At 35.3% G+C, this 20,466-nt stretch overlaps 2 protein-coding genes across 7 annotated transcripts in view; both read left to right on the forward strand.

Annotated features, from left to right (window-relative positions):
- nsd1a (nuclear receptor binding SET domain protein 1a) overlaps nucleotides 1-20,466 on the forward strand; it is a 1,446,438-nt gene that overhangs the window by 521,422 nt on the left and 904,550 nt on the right. The gene's annotated exons all lie outside the window — the stretch shown is intronic.
- tspan17 (tetraspanin 17) overlaps nucleotides 13,299-20,466 on the forward strand; it is a 62,439-nt gene continuing 55,271 nt past the window's right edge. For 5 of the 6 annotated variants that reach the window (XR_015506632.1, XR_015506633.1, XR_015506634.1 and 2 more), the window contains exon 1: nucleotides 13,299-13,770. Coding sequence is in view for 3 of the 6 variants with exons in the window: in XM_087280180.1 (XP_087136306.1) it covers nucleotides 13,663-13,770 (108 nt within the window). In the remaining 3 variants the exon portion in view is untranslated. 6 annotated transcript variants of the gene reach the window in all.

Below are 20,466 nucleotides of genomic sequence, written 5' to 3' on the forward strand. Positions count from 1 at the left end.
TTTAGGGAAACAAAAATTGCAGCAAGATGTCGTAACACAGGCGAAGTTCCATGTACATATTAACAAAACATTACCACACAACATACAATACATCATTTTGTAGGTGCATCTCCCTCCCCTTTAGACTCATTTAATGACCTATGGCCACCTTTATAAAAGAATTTCTAGTTCTATTTATCCTGCAAACGACGTCCTGATGGCAGCAGCTGAAATACAAAGTATAATGGGTGCTCCGGGGTGCATTGGATACCCTGAGCTCTCTTTACAACACAATTATACTAAATTACCATTGGACCAGTTTGGTTAAAAACCAATGATCTTGCCTGCCACCTTCACCAGGCTACTCAACCTTATTTGAGTTCTTATTTGACACATTCAGATAACCGTACCAAGCTACAATGCAGAAAGTTAAAACTAATTCAATAAATTATTTGGCTTAACGTTTGGAAAAATCAAGTCTCAATATAGAACATGAAAACAAATTGGTCAGAGAGGGCTAATCCAACCCATAGCTTTTCTCTCTTTAGTTCAATACATAATAAAACAGTGTGAGATGCCATGTGATGCTGTTTTGAAGGGATAATTCACCCCAACATTAAATTTGACTCACTATTTACTCACTATCAAGTGTTTTCAAACCTTTATGGGTTCCTTTCTTCTGTTGAACACAAAAGACGATATTTTGAAGGATGCTGAAAACCGGTAACCTGATTTCCAGGAAAATCGAATACTATAGAAGTCAATGATTACAGGTTTTCAACATTCTTCAAAACATCTTCTTTTGTGTTCAACAGAATAAAAACAACAATGCAAACACATATTAAAGAAGAGTTCACACTAACTGATGAATGATTATAAAGCTTTTTTGGCTTGCTGTCCCGGGAGAGAGCACTGAGCTCATGAGATCTTCGAGCCTTGGGCTCCCTCCTATTTGCAGAGCAAGAGGGGAGTTTGAGCTCAGGTAGATCGCGATGAACTCCCCCAGCTTATTTCTGGCTAAATGACAAATATGGATGGCTGAGGAGAAGTGTACTCGCTAAGAGCTTGGCTATGGGATCAATTTTGTGAATGCTTAATTCACTTAGGTTGCGTGTTTTTGGACTGTGGGAGGAAACCGGAGACCCGGGGAAAACCCACATGAGCACGGGGAGAATGAGCAAACTCCACACACAAATGTCATCTGGTTTAGTAAGGACTTAAACCGGAGACGTTCACTGACGTTCTTGCTGTGAGGCAACAGTGCTAAACACTGGGCTGCTGTGACGCCCATCTGGAAATGATAGGGAGTAGGGGTTGGTGGGGGGTTGGGGGGGTCTTCAAGACGAAGATACTGAGATAAGAAAACTCTGGTTAGTTGTAGTCAGTAAGGAATCATCTGACTGGAGAATCGATCATGAGCTGATGAGGGAACAGCTGAGAACAATCAATATCACATGATCCTCTTGAAATTAGTATATAAATAAACTTCACATCATGAGATGGGATAGTTAACCCCAAAATTAAAATTGACTCACTATTTCTCTCCCCCAAGTGGCTACAAACCTTTATTAGTTTCAAGAGTTTACACTTAGATAATGATTGACTATTTTAGCAGGTGCTGTCCCGGGAGAGAACCCTGAACTTGGTGATAGAAGAGTCCAAGGCTCCCGCCTGGTCAGTGAGTGTTAGGAGGGTTACAAGATCAGGTAGTTCTCGAGAGCTTCCCAAAATAAAAATAAAAAAGACTGCAAGCCACAAAAGTGTGAACGTACAGTGTTAGGTGCTTGGGACTTCATTTTGTGTTATAGGTCTTTAGACTGTGGGAGGAAACCAGAGTACCCAGGGAATGCCATGCAAACATGGGGAGAACAGATCAACTCTGCACAGAAAGTGCAGACTGGTTCAACTAGTATTTGAACCAATGACCTTCTGAGCCGCCGTGTCGCACAAAACGAAGATGAGGAATGAAGTTTAGGCTGGATATTTTTGCTAAATTTGGAATGATCCGATTGGCTAGCTAATGATTAGCGATAGGGACCAGATCCAGTCAATCCTATCCATGCTCCTCTCGAAATTAGTTTGTGAAACTTCACTTCATTCCTCTGTTTAACACAAAATAAGATATTTTGTAGAATGCTGTAGACAACCATTGTCTTCCAGGAAAAAAAAAAGAATACTATGGAGGTCAATGTTTGCCAGTTTTCAACATTCTTCAAAATATCTCCTTTTGTGTCCAACAGAAAAAAAATAAACAACTCAAACAGGTTTTGAACAAGTAAATAGTGAGTAAAATGATGACAGAATTTTCATTTTTGCGTGCACTATCCCTTTAAGACCTGCTAATTGTTATTCTATGATGTCCTGATAGAGAAAATCCATGCAATTCAATAGGGTGTCTATACTTTTTCACATGACCGTATATGAATATAAAAGGGACTGACCCCTTTTTTTGCTTTTTGTACAGTGTGTTTTTGACAATGTGTGAGAGTATGGGATGTGATGACACTCGTAGGACGACTCAAGTCAGTCTTGGAAGGAACTGATTGTGCTTAATTCTGATTGCGAGTCCATTTTGGTGTATAGACAGAACGACACAGCCAGGTTTTCGAGGTATGAGAGAGAAGGGAAATTCTCTGTGATACATATTAAAGAAAGATGCTAGAGATTTGAAATGCAATGCGGTTTCTTTATTAGTTCAATACTGCACTGTAAAACATATCGGTTCATTAATAACAGCCGTCGTATTTTGTGATGCACAAGTGTTTTCTTCATGTGAATTGCATTATGGGGTGTTGATCTCTGTTCTGACGAATTTTGGTGTTGAAATTTCAACTCTACAGTTTAACAACTTAACTTTTATTGACATTTTAGTAATGTAAAATATATATACATAATATATATATATATATATATATATATATATATATATATATATAGATATATATATATATGTATATATATATATAATATATATAATAATATATAGAGAAATAAGTGTGTAAAATAACAGAAAATGGGCTGCCAGTTTATTACAAGCAGTGGTGTAAAGTAACTAATTACAAACACTCAAATGACGGTAATAGAGTAGTTTTTCTCAGGAATTGTAATTTACTAAGTAGTTTTTAAAAATGTCTACTTCTACTTTCCCTCAAGTACATTTTTAGTGCAGTATCTGTACTTTTACTCCAGTACTTTCCTTCAACCTGCAGTCACTACTTTATTTTTAAAGTAGAACTACTTTATTCTTGTCTGTGGATTAGAAAAATCAGTCCTGTAACTCCCGTCCAATCAAACCACACATTGAAGGTAAATTGCATTATTACGAACTACTTCAAGACATGTGCACTTTACATTGCAGCAAACAGTTTGGAAGCTTTAAAAGTGTCCAAGAAGATGTTCAAAATCTTTACACGCATTGACCTAGAGACTGTTTAGACCAGGGATGCCCATACACAGTTCTGGAGGGCTGATGTCCTGCAGATTTTAGCTCCAACTGACCTCAACACACCTGCACGGATGTTTCTAGAAAGCTTAGTATGAGATTGATTAGCTAGCCCAGGTGTGTCTGATTGAGATTGGAACTAAACTTTGCAGGAAACCGGTCCTCCAGGGCTGACTATGGGCACCCCTGGTTTAGATGCATGTCACTGATGAGAAGATGATGGATGTTTACTGTATGATGACCGAAATGGCCTTAAACACCCAGCAGACACAAAACGTCAACCTGCCATCAGATTGAAATTGTACCCTAATGTCGTGGAGACGCTGCATTTTGTTTGGAAATGAAATCGGGTTGACATCAGAACTCAACGTCAGCCCAATGTCAATGTCCAACCTAAAACCAACCAAATATCAACGTCTAATGATGTTACAGCTTGACAATGTGTGGATGTTACCACTATGACGTCTATTAGATGTTGAATTTTGGTTGCCATACCTGATAAATAAATGTCAGTATTTGAAGTCAATAGGATGTTAGTTTAAGTTGTCGCCTCGACATTGGATTTTGGTCACTTTCTAACAACCTAAAATCAACCAAATATCAACATCATTTGACGTCATTATTGGACATCAAAATAATGTTGTCCTTAGATGCTGGCTAGACTAGATTTTGGTCACCTGACATCACAACCTAAATCTAACCTAATAATAACCTTTTATGACGTTGTGTGCCTGCTGGACAATAGCTAAATGCACTACAGAATGTTACGTTTACACACATCCACAAATGACATGTAAACGCATCAGCTTTCTACAGCATAATACTCTCTACTCACTACTCATGAGTACTTTTAAAAGGGCTACTTTTTACTCCTACTTTGAGTAATATTTACAACAGATTTTACTCTACTCACACTACATTTTTAGGCAAGTACTTTTACTTAAGTATGATTTTTCAATACTCTTTCTAACACTGATTACAAGGTTTTTGTAGCGTAATATACAACGCCAACCCAGACAATATAGCGCTGCAAACTATAAAAATGTCAATAAAAGTCAAGTTTTTCAACCTTTTCATAGTTAAAAGTTGTTGGAAGAAAGATCAAGCTGCCATAATGGAATTCAAAAGCAGAAATAAAAATATGAATAAAAAAAATATGGAAAACTGCTAATTTATGGATGTTTTTTACAGTGTGACTGACATTCATGACATGACTGAAATAAAACATGTGGTCTGATGCACAACAAAGGGGAAATATAGAGCATTAGGATGTCCATACTGTATGTTTTCACCCCATATGAGGAAATACTATAGTAAATACTGCAGTGTTTTTAAACTATATCATGGTTATACTGTGAATTTTACAGTATTAACTAGTTGTAATTGAATGCTACAGCATACTGTAATATTAACCAGTGAGCTTCATTTCATTTTTCATATTTAACAGCAACAACTGCAATAATGATGAGTCATTCATACATCTTTATCCTTAGACTCAGTCCCTTTATTCATCAGGGGTCACCACAGCGGAATGAACCGATAACTTATCCAGTTTTACACAGCTGCAAGCCACACACTCCTACACTACAGCCAACTTAGCTTATTCAATTCCCCTATGGCGCATGTGTTTGGACTGTGGGGGAAATCGGAGCACCCCCACATGCAAACTCCACACAGAAATGCCAACTGGTCTAGCCGGGACTCAAACCAGCAATCTTCATCGCTGACCACTGAGCCACCGTTTACCACAACATAGTAATTCAAATACTGCTTCAAAAGCACTGTAGTATTTACTCTTGGTCACTACAGTATTGTCAGATGTAGGAACAACAGATTGATCTGAATGCCACTGTTCATTAATGCACCTTTGCTTAGTTTGCTATTGTCATACCAAGCTCGCATACAGTATATGCTTTAAAAGGGACTGATTGGTGATGCAGTGCTCTGTTGGTACACTATAGTTGATTTTGTAGACATTTCACATATATTTCAAGGTTTATCATGTATTAAAAAGCTCCATTAAACAGACTGCGTTACACCTGACTGATATACAGTTGAAGATAGGATTATCAGCCCTCCTGTGAAATTAGAATTTTTAAATATTTTTAAGATACTACTGTTCAGCTTAAAGAGCTATTTAAAGTTTTATTTAGGTTAATTAGGTTAACTATGTAAGTTATTATTAACATGCAGTGTTATTATTAATAATTATTGTTATTATTATTAATATTACTACTACTATAATAAAAACAAAAATTATTTGTTTTGTTTTGTGTTTCTTTTTTTGTTTTGTTTTTTGTCATTTTTTTTACATTTTATTTTTTATTTATTTTTTGTTTTGTTTTTATACTTTATTTATGTTTTGTTTTATTTTTGCTTATTTTATTTAATTTATTTTTTTATTTAATTTTTTTATTTTGTTGTGCTTTGTTTTATTTTGTTTTGTTTTTTGTTTTTTATATTTTATTATTATTATTTTTAGTTTTTTTGTTTTTTTACATTTTATTTTTTATTTAATTAGATTTTTTTGTTTTGTTTTATTTTATTTAGTTTTTTTATATTTTATTTTTATTTTATTTTATTTTTTGTGTTTTTTTATTTTGTTTTGTTTTTTACATTTTTTTTTTTTTAAATTTAATTCGATTTTTTTTTCTCGAACCAGTGACCTTGCTGCGAGGTGATTGTGCTACCCACTGGGCCACTGTGACGCACTTTTGTTTTATTTATTTATTTATTTTTATTTAATTATTTTGTTTTGTTTTGCTTTGTTTTATTTTGTTTTGTCAAACCTATCAAAAATAAGACTTTCTTTAAACGATATAATGTAACAAGAAACAGTATTAATAACAATAATTAATAATAATAATAAGCTCCATTAAACAGTACTTGTAAAATATTTAATACAATTTTATTGAATTTTATTTTTTTATTTATTTAATTCAATTTTACATTATTTTTCAAAGCAACAAAATATACGTTTTTTCAAATAATAAATAAAAATAAATAAGTAAATAAATGTGTGTGTGTACTGTATATATATATATATATATATATATATATATATATATATATATATATATATATGTATTGTATGTATATGTATTTATTTACTTATTTATTTTTTTATTTATTATTTGAAAAAACGTATATTTTGTTCTTTGCTCCATTAAACAGCACTTGTAAAACATTTTAAAAAAAGAGTTACATTTTCACGGGAGGGTGCATCTTTTTCAACCGTATTTCTCACATGCAGGGCACAACGTATACTGTGTAGTAAAGGTAACACACACTTGTTTATACCATGCATTTACTGTTCTGTAATTACATCTGAGCTGATTATATTATCCTGCACACAAATACTGGATCAGCAGCACACTCGAGTCGCGCATCAGCAGATTTCTGAGCATACGAGCAGTTTTGATTGACAGGGACATCAGCTGTAAAGTGACTCGGCACTTGAGAAATAATCTTATCGCTTTCAAAGATGCTTTACAGCCCCTGACTGCGTGTGTGTGCAGCTTTTGGTTTGGATTGTTGGAGATGTTGTGCATGATTCAATTTCCGTATGCATTTTCTTTAAGTTTGATATCATGTCTGAATATCCAGCCGCAATATTCTCTCTCTCTCTCTCTCTCTCTCTCTCTCTCTCTCTCTCTCTCTTCAGTTGTTTTTAAATTATGTCAATAAACACAAATAAATAATTTCATCTTCTGATGTAAAGCTCTCCGTTTCTTGATTATTTTTGTCACTGAATTTACAAACACAAACTGTGCAACACTTTTTTTCATGCACCTCATTCATTCATTCATCACTTCCTTCAGCTTAGTCACTTTTTTAATCTGGGGTCGCCACAACGGAATGAACCGCCAACTTATCCAGCATATGTTTTGCCCAGCGAATGCCCTTCCAGCTGTAACCCAGTACAGGGAAACACACTCCTTCACACACACACATACACTTCGACCAATATAGCTCATCCAATTTCCCAATAGCACATGTGTTTTGGACTTGTGGGGGAAACCGGAGCACCCGGATGAAACCTATGCCAACACAGAGAGAACATGCAAACTCCACACAGAAATACCAAATGGCCCAGCTGGGACTCGAACCAGAGACCTTCTTGCTGTGAGGCGACAGTGCTAACCACTGAGCCACCGTGTCACCTTTTTTGGTTTAATGCAGGGGTGTAAACTTTATTTTATTTATTTTTTTATTTATTTTTTTGTTGTGCTTTGTTTTATTTTATTTTGTTATTTCGTTTTTTTATATTTTATTATTTATTTTTTATTTAATTTTTTGTGTGTTTTTTACATTTTATTTTTTAACTTAATTAGATTTTTTTGTTTTGTTTTATTCTATTTAGTTTTTTATATTTTATTTTTAATTTTATTTAATTTAATTTTTTGTTTTATTTTATTTTGTTTTGTTTTTTTTATATTTTATTTTTTATTTTATTTAATTAGATTTTTTTTTCTAACCAATGACCTTGCTGTGAGGTGATTGTGCTACCCATTGGGCCACTGTGACGCACTTTTGTTTTTATTTTTTGTAACACTGAGCCACCGTGTCACCTTTTTTGGTTTAATGCAGGGCTGTCAAAACTCGGTCCTGGAGGGCCGGTGTCCTGTTGAGTTTAGCTCCAACTTGCTTCAACACACCTGCCAGGAAGTTTCTAGTGCAGGCGTGACCAACCCTGTTCCTGGAGATCTACCTTCCTGCAGATTTCAGTTGCAACCCATATCAAACACACCTGCCTGTAATTATCAAGTGCTGTTCAGGTCCTAATTAATTTTCAGGTGTGTTTGATCAAGGTTGGAGATATGCAGGAAGGTAGATCTCCAGGAACAGGGTTGAGCACTACTGTTTCTCAATTCTAAGAACGCAAAGAATGGACTTGTGTTCTTGTAGAGACCGGTCTTGCCAGGTGTCCTCGGAAGAACGAACTCAGGAGACCGCGAAGGCAGAGAACGCGTCCTTTGAGAAATGGGATGCTGCGTTCTTCCTGTTGGTCACGTGACCTTCACGCGTTTTAAATGGTAAAATATTTAAACATTACAGCAGTCATACAACCATTTATTGTTTTCCCCCTCTTCAAAATATATATTTTGCATAAAAACATTATAAATATACTCTGCACAATATAAATAAAACAAATTTTAATACGAATTTCAGCAAACAAACACCCTTAATGTGTTTATTCCTTTATTAAGGTGTCCATGGTAATGTTTACTTTCACCATGTCATTTAGGGAAACTCCTGAGGTAAATAAGTGATATCTCTGAACTTTAATGATAAATTAAATTAAATGCAGCGCTTCCCACCTCCAGTCACAATGACTTCTGGGACTTCCAGAGCGAGTTCGGTGCTTAAGTCTGCATCAGTGCGTCCTCGATATCAAGATCACATCCGGGAAGTTTCACCGTCCTCCGTACTTGCGGTCTTGAGTATTGGAACTGAACTTAGGCAGCTGATGATGACGTTGCATGAGAACACGAGGATGCAAGACAGCTGAAGAACGCATATTGAGAAACGGGTTTACATCAGAACTCAACGTCAATGTCCAACCTAAAACCAACCAAATATCAACGTCTAATGATGTTACAGCTTGACGTTGTGTGGACGTTACCACTATGACGTCTATCAGATGTTAAATTTTGGTTGCCATAACTGATGAATAAATGTCAGTATTTGGCATCAATAGGATTGTTGTTGGCTCCACGTTGGATTTTGGTCACTTTCTAACAACCTAAAATTAACAAAATATCAACGTCATTTGTTGTTGTTATTGGATGTCAACATAATGTTGTCATTAGATGCTGGCTAGACATTGGCTGCGTCCGAAACCGCCTACTACTCAGTAGGTACTGCATTTAAATTTAAACGTACTACTCGGCCGTTAGAAAGGTGCGTTCTATACAGTATGAATGTGAAAAGTATGAATGGAATTCAGATGTACTACATCTGCCATTTTGTCATGGTCATGTGACCTACCTGCGTCAGTTGCGTCGCTTTACTTCCATTTATGAATTCTCTCGCGGGGCATCATGGGATAGCGCAGTGTGCATGGGATGCACACCAGAATCTTGCCGGAAGTTGTAAGTCATCCGGGTACTTCTCGCATACTGATTTTCGAATTCTATGAATTCGGATATACTACTCGGCTCGCATACTGATTTTAGCGTACTATATAGTATGGAAGTATGCGGTTTCGGACGCAGCCATTGAATTTTGGTCACCTGACATCACAACCTAAATCTAACCTAATAGTAACGTCTTATGGCGTTGTGTGCTGGGCAATAACTAAATGCACTACAGAATGTTACGTTTACACACAAACATAAACAAATTACATGTAAACGCATCAGCTTTCTACAGCGTAACACTCACTACTCATGAGTACTTTTAAAAGGCCTACTTTTTACTCCTACTTTGAGTAATATTTACAACATATACTTTTACTCTACTCGCACTACATTTTTAGGCAAGTAATGGCACTTTTACTTGAGTCTGCTTTTTCAGTACTCTTTCCACCACTGGTTGGAGCTAAACTCTCCAGTACACCGGCCCTCCAGGACCGAGTGTGTACACCCCTGGTTTAATGAAAAGAAAACTTCAAGTGATGAAACAGTATGTGATTTTTTTTTTTTTATTCACACTTTGTGATTTTGTGTCTGTAAATCACTGTTAAAAGTACAATAAGCTACATGTTTATATTCTGAATGTGGAATATAATATTGTTAAAAAATGTATCTCTACTCCCGTTGACGTGGGTTTCCTCCGGTTTCACTTACAAGCCAAACACATGCACTATAGGGGAATTGGGTAGGCTAAATTGGCCGTAGTGTATGTGTGTGACTGAGTGTGTGTATGGGTGTTTCCCGGTGATGGGTTGCAGCTGGAAGGGCATCTGCAGCATAAAACATGTGCTGGATTAATAAAGGGACAAAGCCGAAAAGAAAACAAATGAATGAATGAAAATGTATCTTTATCAATATCAATATTGTCATTATTGATAGTTTTCATTTTTTAACATCAACAACTATATTAATATTTGTATTAATATTAACAATTCATATTTATTATTGTGTTTGTAGATTACAAATACAATAAAGGTATACTGTATATATGTACTGCGTCACAGTGGTGCAGTGGGTAGCATGATCACCTCACAGCAAGAAGGTTGCTGGTTCGAGTCCAGACTGGGCCAGTTAGTGTTTGTGTGTGGAGTTTGCATGTTCTCCTCATGTTGGTGTGGGTTTCCTCCGGGAGCTCTGGCTTCCCCCACAATCCAAACATATGCGCTACAGGGGAATTGAATAAACTAAAAGTGTTTCCTAGTACTGGGTTGCAGTTGGAAGGGCATCCGCTGTGCTAGATAAGTTGGCGGTTCATTCCACTGTGGTGACCCCTGATAATGTAGGGACTAAGCCAAAAAAAAAAAAAAACTGAGTGAATGAATAAATAATAATAATAATAATAATATTTCTTAGTACTGGGTTGCAGTTGGAAGGGCATCCGCTGTGCTCGATAAGTTGGCGGTTCATTCCACTGTGGTGACCCCTGATGATGTAGGGACTAAGCCAAAAAAAAAAAAACAAAACTGAGTGAATGAATAAATAATAATAATAATAATAATATTTCTTAGTACTGGGTTGCAGTTGGAAGGGCATCCGCTGTGCTCGATAAGTTGGCGGTTCATTCCACTGTGGTGACCCCTGATGATGTAGGGACTAAGCCAAAAAAAAAACAAAACTGAGTGAATGAATAAATAATAATAATAATAATATTTCTTAGTACTGGGTTGCAGTTGGAAGGGCATCCGCTGTGCTAGATAAGTTGGCGGTTCATTTCACTGTGGTGACCCCTGATGATGTAGGGACTAAGCCAAAAAAAAAAAAAAAAAAACTGAGTGAATGAATAAATGAATAAATAATAATATTAATAATAATATTTCCCAGTGGTGGGTTACAGCTGGAAGGGCATCTGCTGTGTAAAAAACGTGCTGGATAAGTTGGTGGTTCATTCCGCTGCGGCAACCCCAGATTAATAAAGGGACTAAGCCGAAAAGAAAATGAATGAATGAATAATAATAATAATAAATATTATTATTATCATTGGCCGACACAGTGGTGCAGTGGCTAGCATGATCACCTCACAGCAAGAAGGTTGCTGGTTCGAGCCTTGGCTAGAGCAGTTGGCATTTCTTTGTGGAGTTTGCATGTTCTCCTCGTGTTGGTGTAGGTTTCCTCCACAAGTCCAAAGACATGGTACAGGTGAATTGGTTATGCTAAAATTGATCGTAGTGTATGAGTTTGTGAGTTGCCCAATGATGGGTTGTGGCAGGAAGGGCATCTGCTTCGTAAAAACATATGCTGGAAAAGTTGGTGGTTCATTCTACTGTGTCGACCCCAGATTAATAAAGGGTCTAAGCCGAAAAGAAAATGAATGAATTATTATTATTAATATTATCATTATTATTATTATTGTTGTTGTTATTATTTTCCTTTTTGACCCATAATTCAGTCAGTACATACAGTTTTTAAGTGCATTTAGTTAAGTCTGTAAATTGAAGTATTGTATTCATACTATGATTTAAAAAATCTAGCGCCTGGTCAATAGCGCCACCTATAGGATTAAAATGGTTAACAATGTTTTTTAGCTGTCTTAAATCACTGCAGAGGATGAATACATCCATGGTGTGCGTTCAAACTATCATATCAAATATTAATGAATGGCGAATACATACGATTAGGCTACTTATTGAATTAAACAGATGCAATCTAACATAGCTACAACTGATAAAGACCACATCTGTGCAGACATTACACAAGCTTTTCACATCACAACCTTTAAGAAAAACATTTTTAATCTAAAAAAAAGTATTATTTGGAAATAATGATAGATTTGAGTTCATTCAAAAGCACTGCAAGAATAGTCCCGAGTGACGTCATGGTACAGTTTGTTCCCTTGTACAAAAAACAAGTTTTTTCGTGACGAAGCAAAAACGAGATGTAAAATGTCCGTAAATTAATCTCAGCTTTCAGAGGCGTGTTTATATTATGTTTCGATCATTTTTTCATGTTTAAACAGTAACATGTTTATATTCTCTACAGACGGCAGCAGTGCGGCAGAAATGCTGCATGTCAGTACAGCTCCACCGGCAGCAACAAGCGACCATCAATAACAACAATAACCGGAAATCACAAAGTAAAAGCACCCCTCCGCTGTCGAGTGATTTGTGAGTAATATCTATTCAGTAGTCAACATTTGAAGTGGATCCTTAATCAAGATGGTTCTTAAACAATTGAACAACAACCATACTTATCTTAGGACAATCTTGAAAAACTTTTCGATGTCGATTACTGCATGTCAGTATTTTCCAAAACCAATAAACAACAAAAAATGTTAAATGAATTTGTATTAATTTACACACAATTTATTGGATATTCAAAATGCAGCCTCTTTTTGCGGGGTGAAAATTATTACAGAGTTAAGCAAGATACTAATAGTAATTGTAAGGATTACATTTTTATTTACAGTATAAACTAAATATATTCACAAAAAAAATCTTTGAAATTTAATTTTTAATTTAACAAAAAACGACCTAGTCAGATCTCGCCCCTAAATTACTTAAAATTCTTCTTAAAATAATACATATTAAATATTAATGAACAAATAAATCCATATTAAATTACAAAATATAAAATAATAAACTGTTTGTACCATTGTAGCATTTAAAAACCTCAAAAAAGTCCAGGATATTTGGCGAATTAAGCGGATTCTGAATGAAACGTTGAGTATTTGTTAGCTAAATAAATCAGGACTTTTATTTTGGCAGCACGTTCAGTTGACAGTGCGCTCGTGCACTGATCGCGGTGTCGCGCTTCTCTGCACTCGCTGGATTGTTTGATAGCAGTGGATTGTTTTCTTCGGGACGTCCAAAACAAGGTTAAAATATCCAACACATCTTATGACAGCAATCCAAATCAAGCGGGGATTTTCAGGGGGGACCCGGGGCTTTAATTTCCCCACCCATTTAACCCCTCAGCCGTTGACTATATGATCAAAACGGAGGAATTCTGCTGTGAGGAAAAGCGCTTGTTGATGGTGCATTGTTGTGGTTTGCGATGTGTCGCTGGCTCGCAGCCTTCTCGGCTAAAATATAGACAAATGAATCGTTTTCGGCTCGTATTTCTGCCGATTGGTGTAGTTTTTCGGAGCTGATCGTGGATTTGACACAAATGAATCGTGGCCTGGACAAAATGAGCAGAAAACAGCATCACTTTAAAGGAGCAGAGGTCAGCTGCTGTGTCAAATACTTCTTATTTGGGTTCAACATCATATTTTGGGTAAGTTTGGCGTTTAATTGCTTTGTATTGTGACTGTTGAACTTTTATTAACTGCCTATGTTATCTGTTTATTATGTGTTTCCATCTAACCACTTCGGTATTGAAAAACAAGTTAGGCTGGATAAAATGTTCATTACATGTCGTCGAGTATGCAAGTGTTTGTATGAGATATTTTGGATGCAATTTTCTCTCTAAATGTGAAGTGATATGATGTGATATAACTTTATTTTCAAACTTCGTGTTATAAAAGAACAATTTTAGATCTTTTACACACTTTGAAAGCAGACAAGACCCTTTCACACACACAGACAACAAACAAACAAAAAAACAAGACATAATTCCCATACATAGACAAAAAACAAGACGTAATTCACATATATATTCAAAAAACAAGGCTTGATTCACATACAAAGACAAAAAACAAGGCTTAATTCACATACAAAGACAAAAAACAAGACGTAATTCACATACATAGACAAAAAACAAGACTTAATTTACATACATAGACAAAAAACAAGACTTAATTCACATACATAGACAAAAAACAAGACGTAATTCACATACATATACAAAAAACAAGACTTAATTTACATACATAGACAAAAGACAAGACTTAATTCACATAAAATGACAAAAAACAAGACTTAATTGGCATAAAATGACAAAAAACAAGACTTAATTCGCATAAAATGACAAAAAACAAGACTTAATTCGCATATATAGACAAAAAACAAGACCTAATTCACATACATAGACAAATAACATGACATAATTCACATACATAGACAAATAACATGACATAATTCACATACATATACAAAAACAAAACTTAATTCACATACATGGATATAAAACAAGACCTAATTCACATACATGGATAAAAAACAAGACGTAATTCACATACATAGACCAAAAAACAAGACTTAATTCGCATATATAGACTAAAAACAAGACCTAATTTGCATATATAGACAAAAAACAAGACTTAATTCACATACATAGACAAAAAACAAGACTTAATTCACATAAAATGACAAAAAACAAGACTTAATTCGCATAAAATGACAAAAAACAAGACTTAATATGCATAAAATGACAAAAAACAAGACTTAATTTGCATATATAGACAAAAAACAAGACCTAATTCACATACATAGACAAATAACATGACATAATTCACATACATATACAAAAACAAGACTTAATTCACATACATGGATAAAAAACAAGACCTAATTCACATACATAGATAAATAACAAGACTTAATTCACATACATAGACAATAAAAACGACATAATGCATACACATAGACCAAAAAAGAAAAAGCAAGACATAATTCAGATACACAGTCAAAGTAAAAACAAACAAATTAAACAAGACATCATTGTTTTGTATTCACACACAATCCAGGTATATAATCATAATATAATCATCAGTTTCCCAAGGGAATGGATTAATGTTGGATTTCACAGTACCTTTTCAGGTCTGAAGAATACATCCCATTGAGAAGCCTGGGGAGATCAGGGTAAATAGGATTATCCAGGTCTCATTTGTTGAGCGAGCTTGGGTCAATTCACAGATTACGTCACAGCATTCACCTTTTACGTTTTTATGCGGCATGCTTTAGAAAAACACATTTTTCTTGTTATTGTTGTGATTTGGAGCTAAACTGATTGCATGAGATCTATCATGGAGGTGTTGATTGTAATGCAAAATGACAATGTGAGTTCTTTCATCTGTTGATCAGGATGTTGTTGTTTGTACAGTTTCATGAGACTACATATACTTTTATTAGTTCTCCCCCAAAAATAACATCTATTTACTAGGGCTGTGCAATTAATCGCAATCACAAAAAATCGCAACTTAGGCACACGCAATTTCTAAATCGCTATAGGCTGCAATTTTTATCTATTAATTTTATTTAGAATTTTATTCAGAATATGTTCTTGTGTGCATGATATTAATATGTTAACCAATCAGAGCTGACGTAGCACACCGGGCAAATATAGCTATTATGTTAACCAGCTCACTCTGCGCATGACGAAGTTGAGTGGGAGAACCGAATAGGCGAGCAGGAGGAAAGAGCATAAAATATGGATGCAGGTCAAAATAAAAATGATTTGGTGCCAAGGAGAAATTCGGCGACAGTCATTTTGGAGTATTTTGGATTCAGGAGAGAGGATGTGTCACAGAGCAAGGCTTAAGACTTGTGATATGATTATTCAATGAACCTACAAGAGCACATGTCACTCTGCTGCTCATCCGTTTGCACTGGCTGCCAGTTGCTGCTCGCATCAAATTCAAAGCTCTGATGTTTGCTTACAAAGCAACTTCTGGCTTTGCTCCTTCTTATCTGCTCTTACTTCTGCAGATCTATGTTTCCTCCAGAAACTTGCGTTCTGTGAATGAACGTCGCCTCGTGGTTCAATCCCAAAGAGGGAAGAAATCACTTTCCCGAACGCTCGCGTTCAATCTGCCCAGTTGGTGGAATAAACTCCCTAACTGCATCAGAACAGCAGAGTCACTCGCTGTTTTCAAGAAATGACTAAAAACTCAACTATTTAGTCTCCACTTCACTTCCTAATCTGCAATTGACTCTCTGGATATCACACTAACTGTACCAAAAAAAAAAAAAAAAATTACTAATACTTTCCTTCTTAGACTTTACAGACCTGAAACTTGCCTATAGCACTTTTTCATTGTTGCTCTTATAGTTGTGTAAATTGCCTCCTTGTCCTCATTTGTAAGTCACTATGAATAAAAGCCATATGGATTACAAAATGTAAATGTAAATTATTCCAACAAAACGGAGCAATACTACAAATCTGATCCAACATTTAAAACAGTGTCATAAAAAACTGCATGATCAATGCATCTCGACAAAGTCCATCGAAGCAAACAAAAGCACACATCAAAGCCAGCCCAAACAGACTAAACTAGTATCCATTGTTCAAGCATTTGCAAGCCCCGTGCCTTATTGGAAAGGGTCAAAACGGCACAGAAATTACTGACTCAATAGTTTTGTTATGCACTTCTTGTGCACTGAATGCATTTAGAACGTATGTAGCTTGTTTGAAAAAGTTGCCAAAATCGCAAATAAAATTGCAATCGCAATTTTCGTTTGTAAAATCGCAATATGATTATTTTGTTCATATTGCACAGCCCTATATACCTTTTACTCACTCAACTGGTTCTAAATGGTTATGTATTTCCTTTTTCTGTTGAACACAAAACAAGATGTTCTGAAGAATGCTGGATAAAAAGCAGCCGTTGACACCTGTTGTAGGAACAAAACAAATCTGTCAATAACTTTTTTTTCCCCAACATTCTTCAAAATATCTGCTTTTGTGTTCAGCAGAAGAAAGAAACTCAAAACTGATTTGGATCAAATGGAGGATGAGTAAATGATGACAGAATTTTAATGACTGTGTGAACTGCCCTTTTGAGGATATAAAAATAATTTCTTAATTGTGTTATTATGTGTTAATTGCCATGCCATTTCAAACCCATACATTATATTTCTTTTATATCCAATTAAAGAAGCTGTGTTTATTGTAGATTGTTTCCACATAATCACAGTTTATACTGACCACGCTGTCAAGCTACTAAAAACACTTTTATAAAAAAGCAGTCTGTATGATTTATGCAGGACAATTACATGTTAACGTGTTTATTCGTTTTGACCATTCGTTTTCATGACAACTGGGGTCTGTTCTTCGTACCTCGCTTAAATGATCTAAGATGATTTGCAAGATCCCAGATCTTTTAATCTTGATAACTGATCTCTCGCTAATTTGGTTCATCAAACAAGATCGCGAATCAGATTAAAATGTCTGGATGAACTGATCCGAGATCGCTGTGTGTGTTGTGAAGGACTGATCTATCGATCCTCGAAATCATGATCAGCAATGCAACGATTGGCTGACAGCACAGCAGCGTAATGACATCATCTGATTAATATTCAATTATTCATGTGAGCTAAATTACAGAAAAATCTATAGTCAACGGTTTGTTAAATATGATACGCAATAACTTTACACCTTGTTGTGGGCTGCATGCTTGGCCCTTTCATGTGTCAAGAGCAGTTCATTTAGTTTTACATTTAGAGCGGATTTTCCTTATTATAGTAGCCATAGTAGTATCATTGTAGCTGTTTTTTTTATCTGTGTAAAGAATAACTGGATGTTTACTAAAGATTTTGATATTGGTGAAGGTGACTGAAACTTTTATGAAGCATCAAAGCACCATCATATTAACTGTCAAAACATGTTTATGACTGCATAAATGTATTATTGCTTTTAAAAAAGTCAAATCTTGTGCACGTCTATTATCATACACAAATTGTACTACAGGGATCTAAAAAGTTCATATCAATAAGTTTTCTATTTGCATCACCAGGTTGCAGTCTTTGTACTTTCATTTTGGGGGTGCAGATTGCACAAGTTTTATTAATATAAATATATAATATATTTAACTTTATATAGTTAAAAAATATCTACTATTTTCCCAATTATATGTAACTACTACTGTAAGAAAATATCAGAATCCGGTACAAACTTTCAGTATTTACTTTGCTTGAACTGACCCTATCTAATCCTGTTTATATGACAAACCTGCTCCCGACCAGGTTTGAGCTAACAGAACTGTTGCAATGACAACAATTCTCGGATCAGTTTTAAAGAACGAAATGATCCTGGATTGTGTCAAATCGTCAATAACCAAATCCAGCTAATTGAGTAATCCACATGTGAAGAACGCACCCCTTCATTTTAGGCGATTGAAAAGGCAAACCTTTGAAAACGGCTTGCAAAAATGGTAGTTTTGGAAAATCATCACAAGGAAATATATATATAATTAAATAAAAAAAAATATATATATTTAATACAGGCCTGGGGAATATGGCAAAAAAATCTATTTTTTTTCATAAAGTTTGACTGATTCACGATTTCGATTTTTTGTTTATTTATTTATTTTTTATTTTTTTTTACGGTTTAACTAGTCAACTTAAAACATTACAACAACATGACAGAAGTAACATTCTCTTATAACTAACTTGAAAAACTATCTGGTTAAGGAACATTGTATTTTTAATGGCCATGCCATACATAAATTGGTCAACAAGATGTAAATAAATGTAAAACAAATTCAAAAGTTAAATATTGTTGCAGAAGATTTGAATAAAATATCAAAGTCAATATTGTGCATTTTGAATTAAACAATAAATACTCCTGTTCTGAATATATAGTGAGAAAATACCCATTTCAACCAAGGTAAACATTACATCAGTCAACTCAAAAAGTTAAGCGAATATACAACAGTAAAAAAAATAATAACAAATAAAAAAAACAACACTTTGTTTGCATCGAGCAAACATAAAGCATGTTGTTGAGAAGTCGCGTGTAGCTGTTCTTTACAGGTTTCTTGAGAGGAAGACCAACCTGTCTACTGACGAGGCTTTAGAGATGCTCTGTGATAGGTTATAATGTTTCCACCCGCACTAAACAACCTCTGAGAAGGGGCACCGGTTGCAGGAATACAGGGGTATTTTTTGCAAGTTTTGCTGAGCCTGAGAAAGATTGGCTGTCAGCTCGGCTTTGACTTTGTGTTCTTCTGATTGAATGACAGGTTGTAATGCTGCTGCCTTTTTCTTAAAAAGATACAGTGGAAGAAAAGCACTGAACACAGAAACTGTAAAGCCTAATTTAGCCCAATGCGTGAAGTTTTGATCGTATAGCAGGAGCAAATACAAGCACCAGATGTGTGTCTAATATAAAATAATATATTTATTCAATTTTTTCTTTTTTCCCCCTTTTAAATATCGATCATTTGATGTGCTTTGCACCACTCTGTATTATGCTGCCTGACTGCCTGTCTGGGTTTCAACTACGTCTGCTAATGACGTCATGGGGGTGGGTACTTTCACTTTTCACTGCTTCAGCTGTTCAAACCAAACTAAGATCAGCGCGGTTCAAACTAAGATCGGCGCGGTTTTTCACATGGCAGGTTTTTATGTCCTTCATACATGTTGAGAGATTGAGTGTATTGACTTGATAAGGGAATATGTCTTGACAGTCCACGTTGACGTGACTTAGTAAAGCGTGAAGTCATGTAGGATTTCACTTGTTGCATTAGTCTGAACGTAAATCCCCTCGTCAGGCAGCGCTGGAGTAGCGTGAGAGAGTGGACCAAAGCGCGTTTGATGCAAAGGTATTAACAAAAGAAAAATACACAACTTTGTTGTTGTGTACAACAACATACATGCGATGCATGCCCACAACTTCATGCATTGGGTTAAATTAGGCTGTCCAGTCTTTGTGTTTAGTCCGTCACTACTATGATTGAAACCAAGACAGGCAGTCAGGCAGAGTAATACAGAGAGTGGACCAAAGCGCATTGGTGCAATTATAATGTATCTAATATTTTTATTAAAAAAATTACGATACCTTGATTTAATAAAAAATGTAATCGTCTTAAAACGTAAATACGAATTAATCGAAAAAATCGCCCAGCCCTAGTTTAATGCATAATATATATTTAATATGTAGCTGTGAAGATCAGTCAATTCGTCAGTGAATCGCTTGTTTCTCAGCTTATAAACACACCATCTGATCTTCATGGCTTTAAAATGCTCCATTGTCTCGTTATCTGTGTTTACATTCAGTAAAGATGGGTGAGTTCAGTGAACTTCACAGTCA

Source organism: Danio rerio, chromosome 14, assembly GCF_052040795.2.
Source record: "Danio rerio strain M-AB ecotype USA chromosome 14, GRCz13ab, whole genome shotgun sequence".
Classification (NCBI taxonomy): domain Eukaryota; kingdom Metazoa; phylum Chordata; class Actinopteri; order Cypriniformes; family Danionidae; genus Danio; species Danio rerio.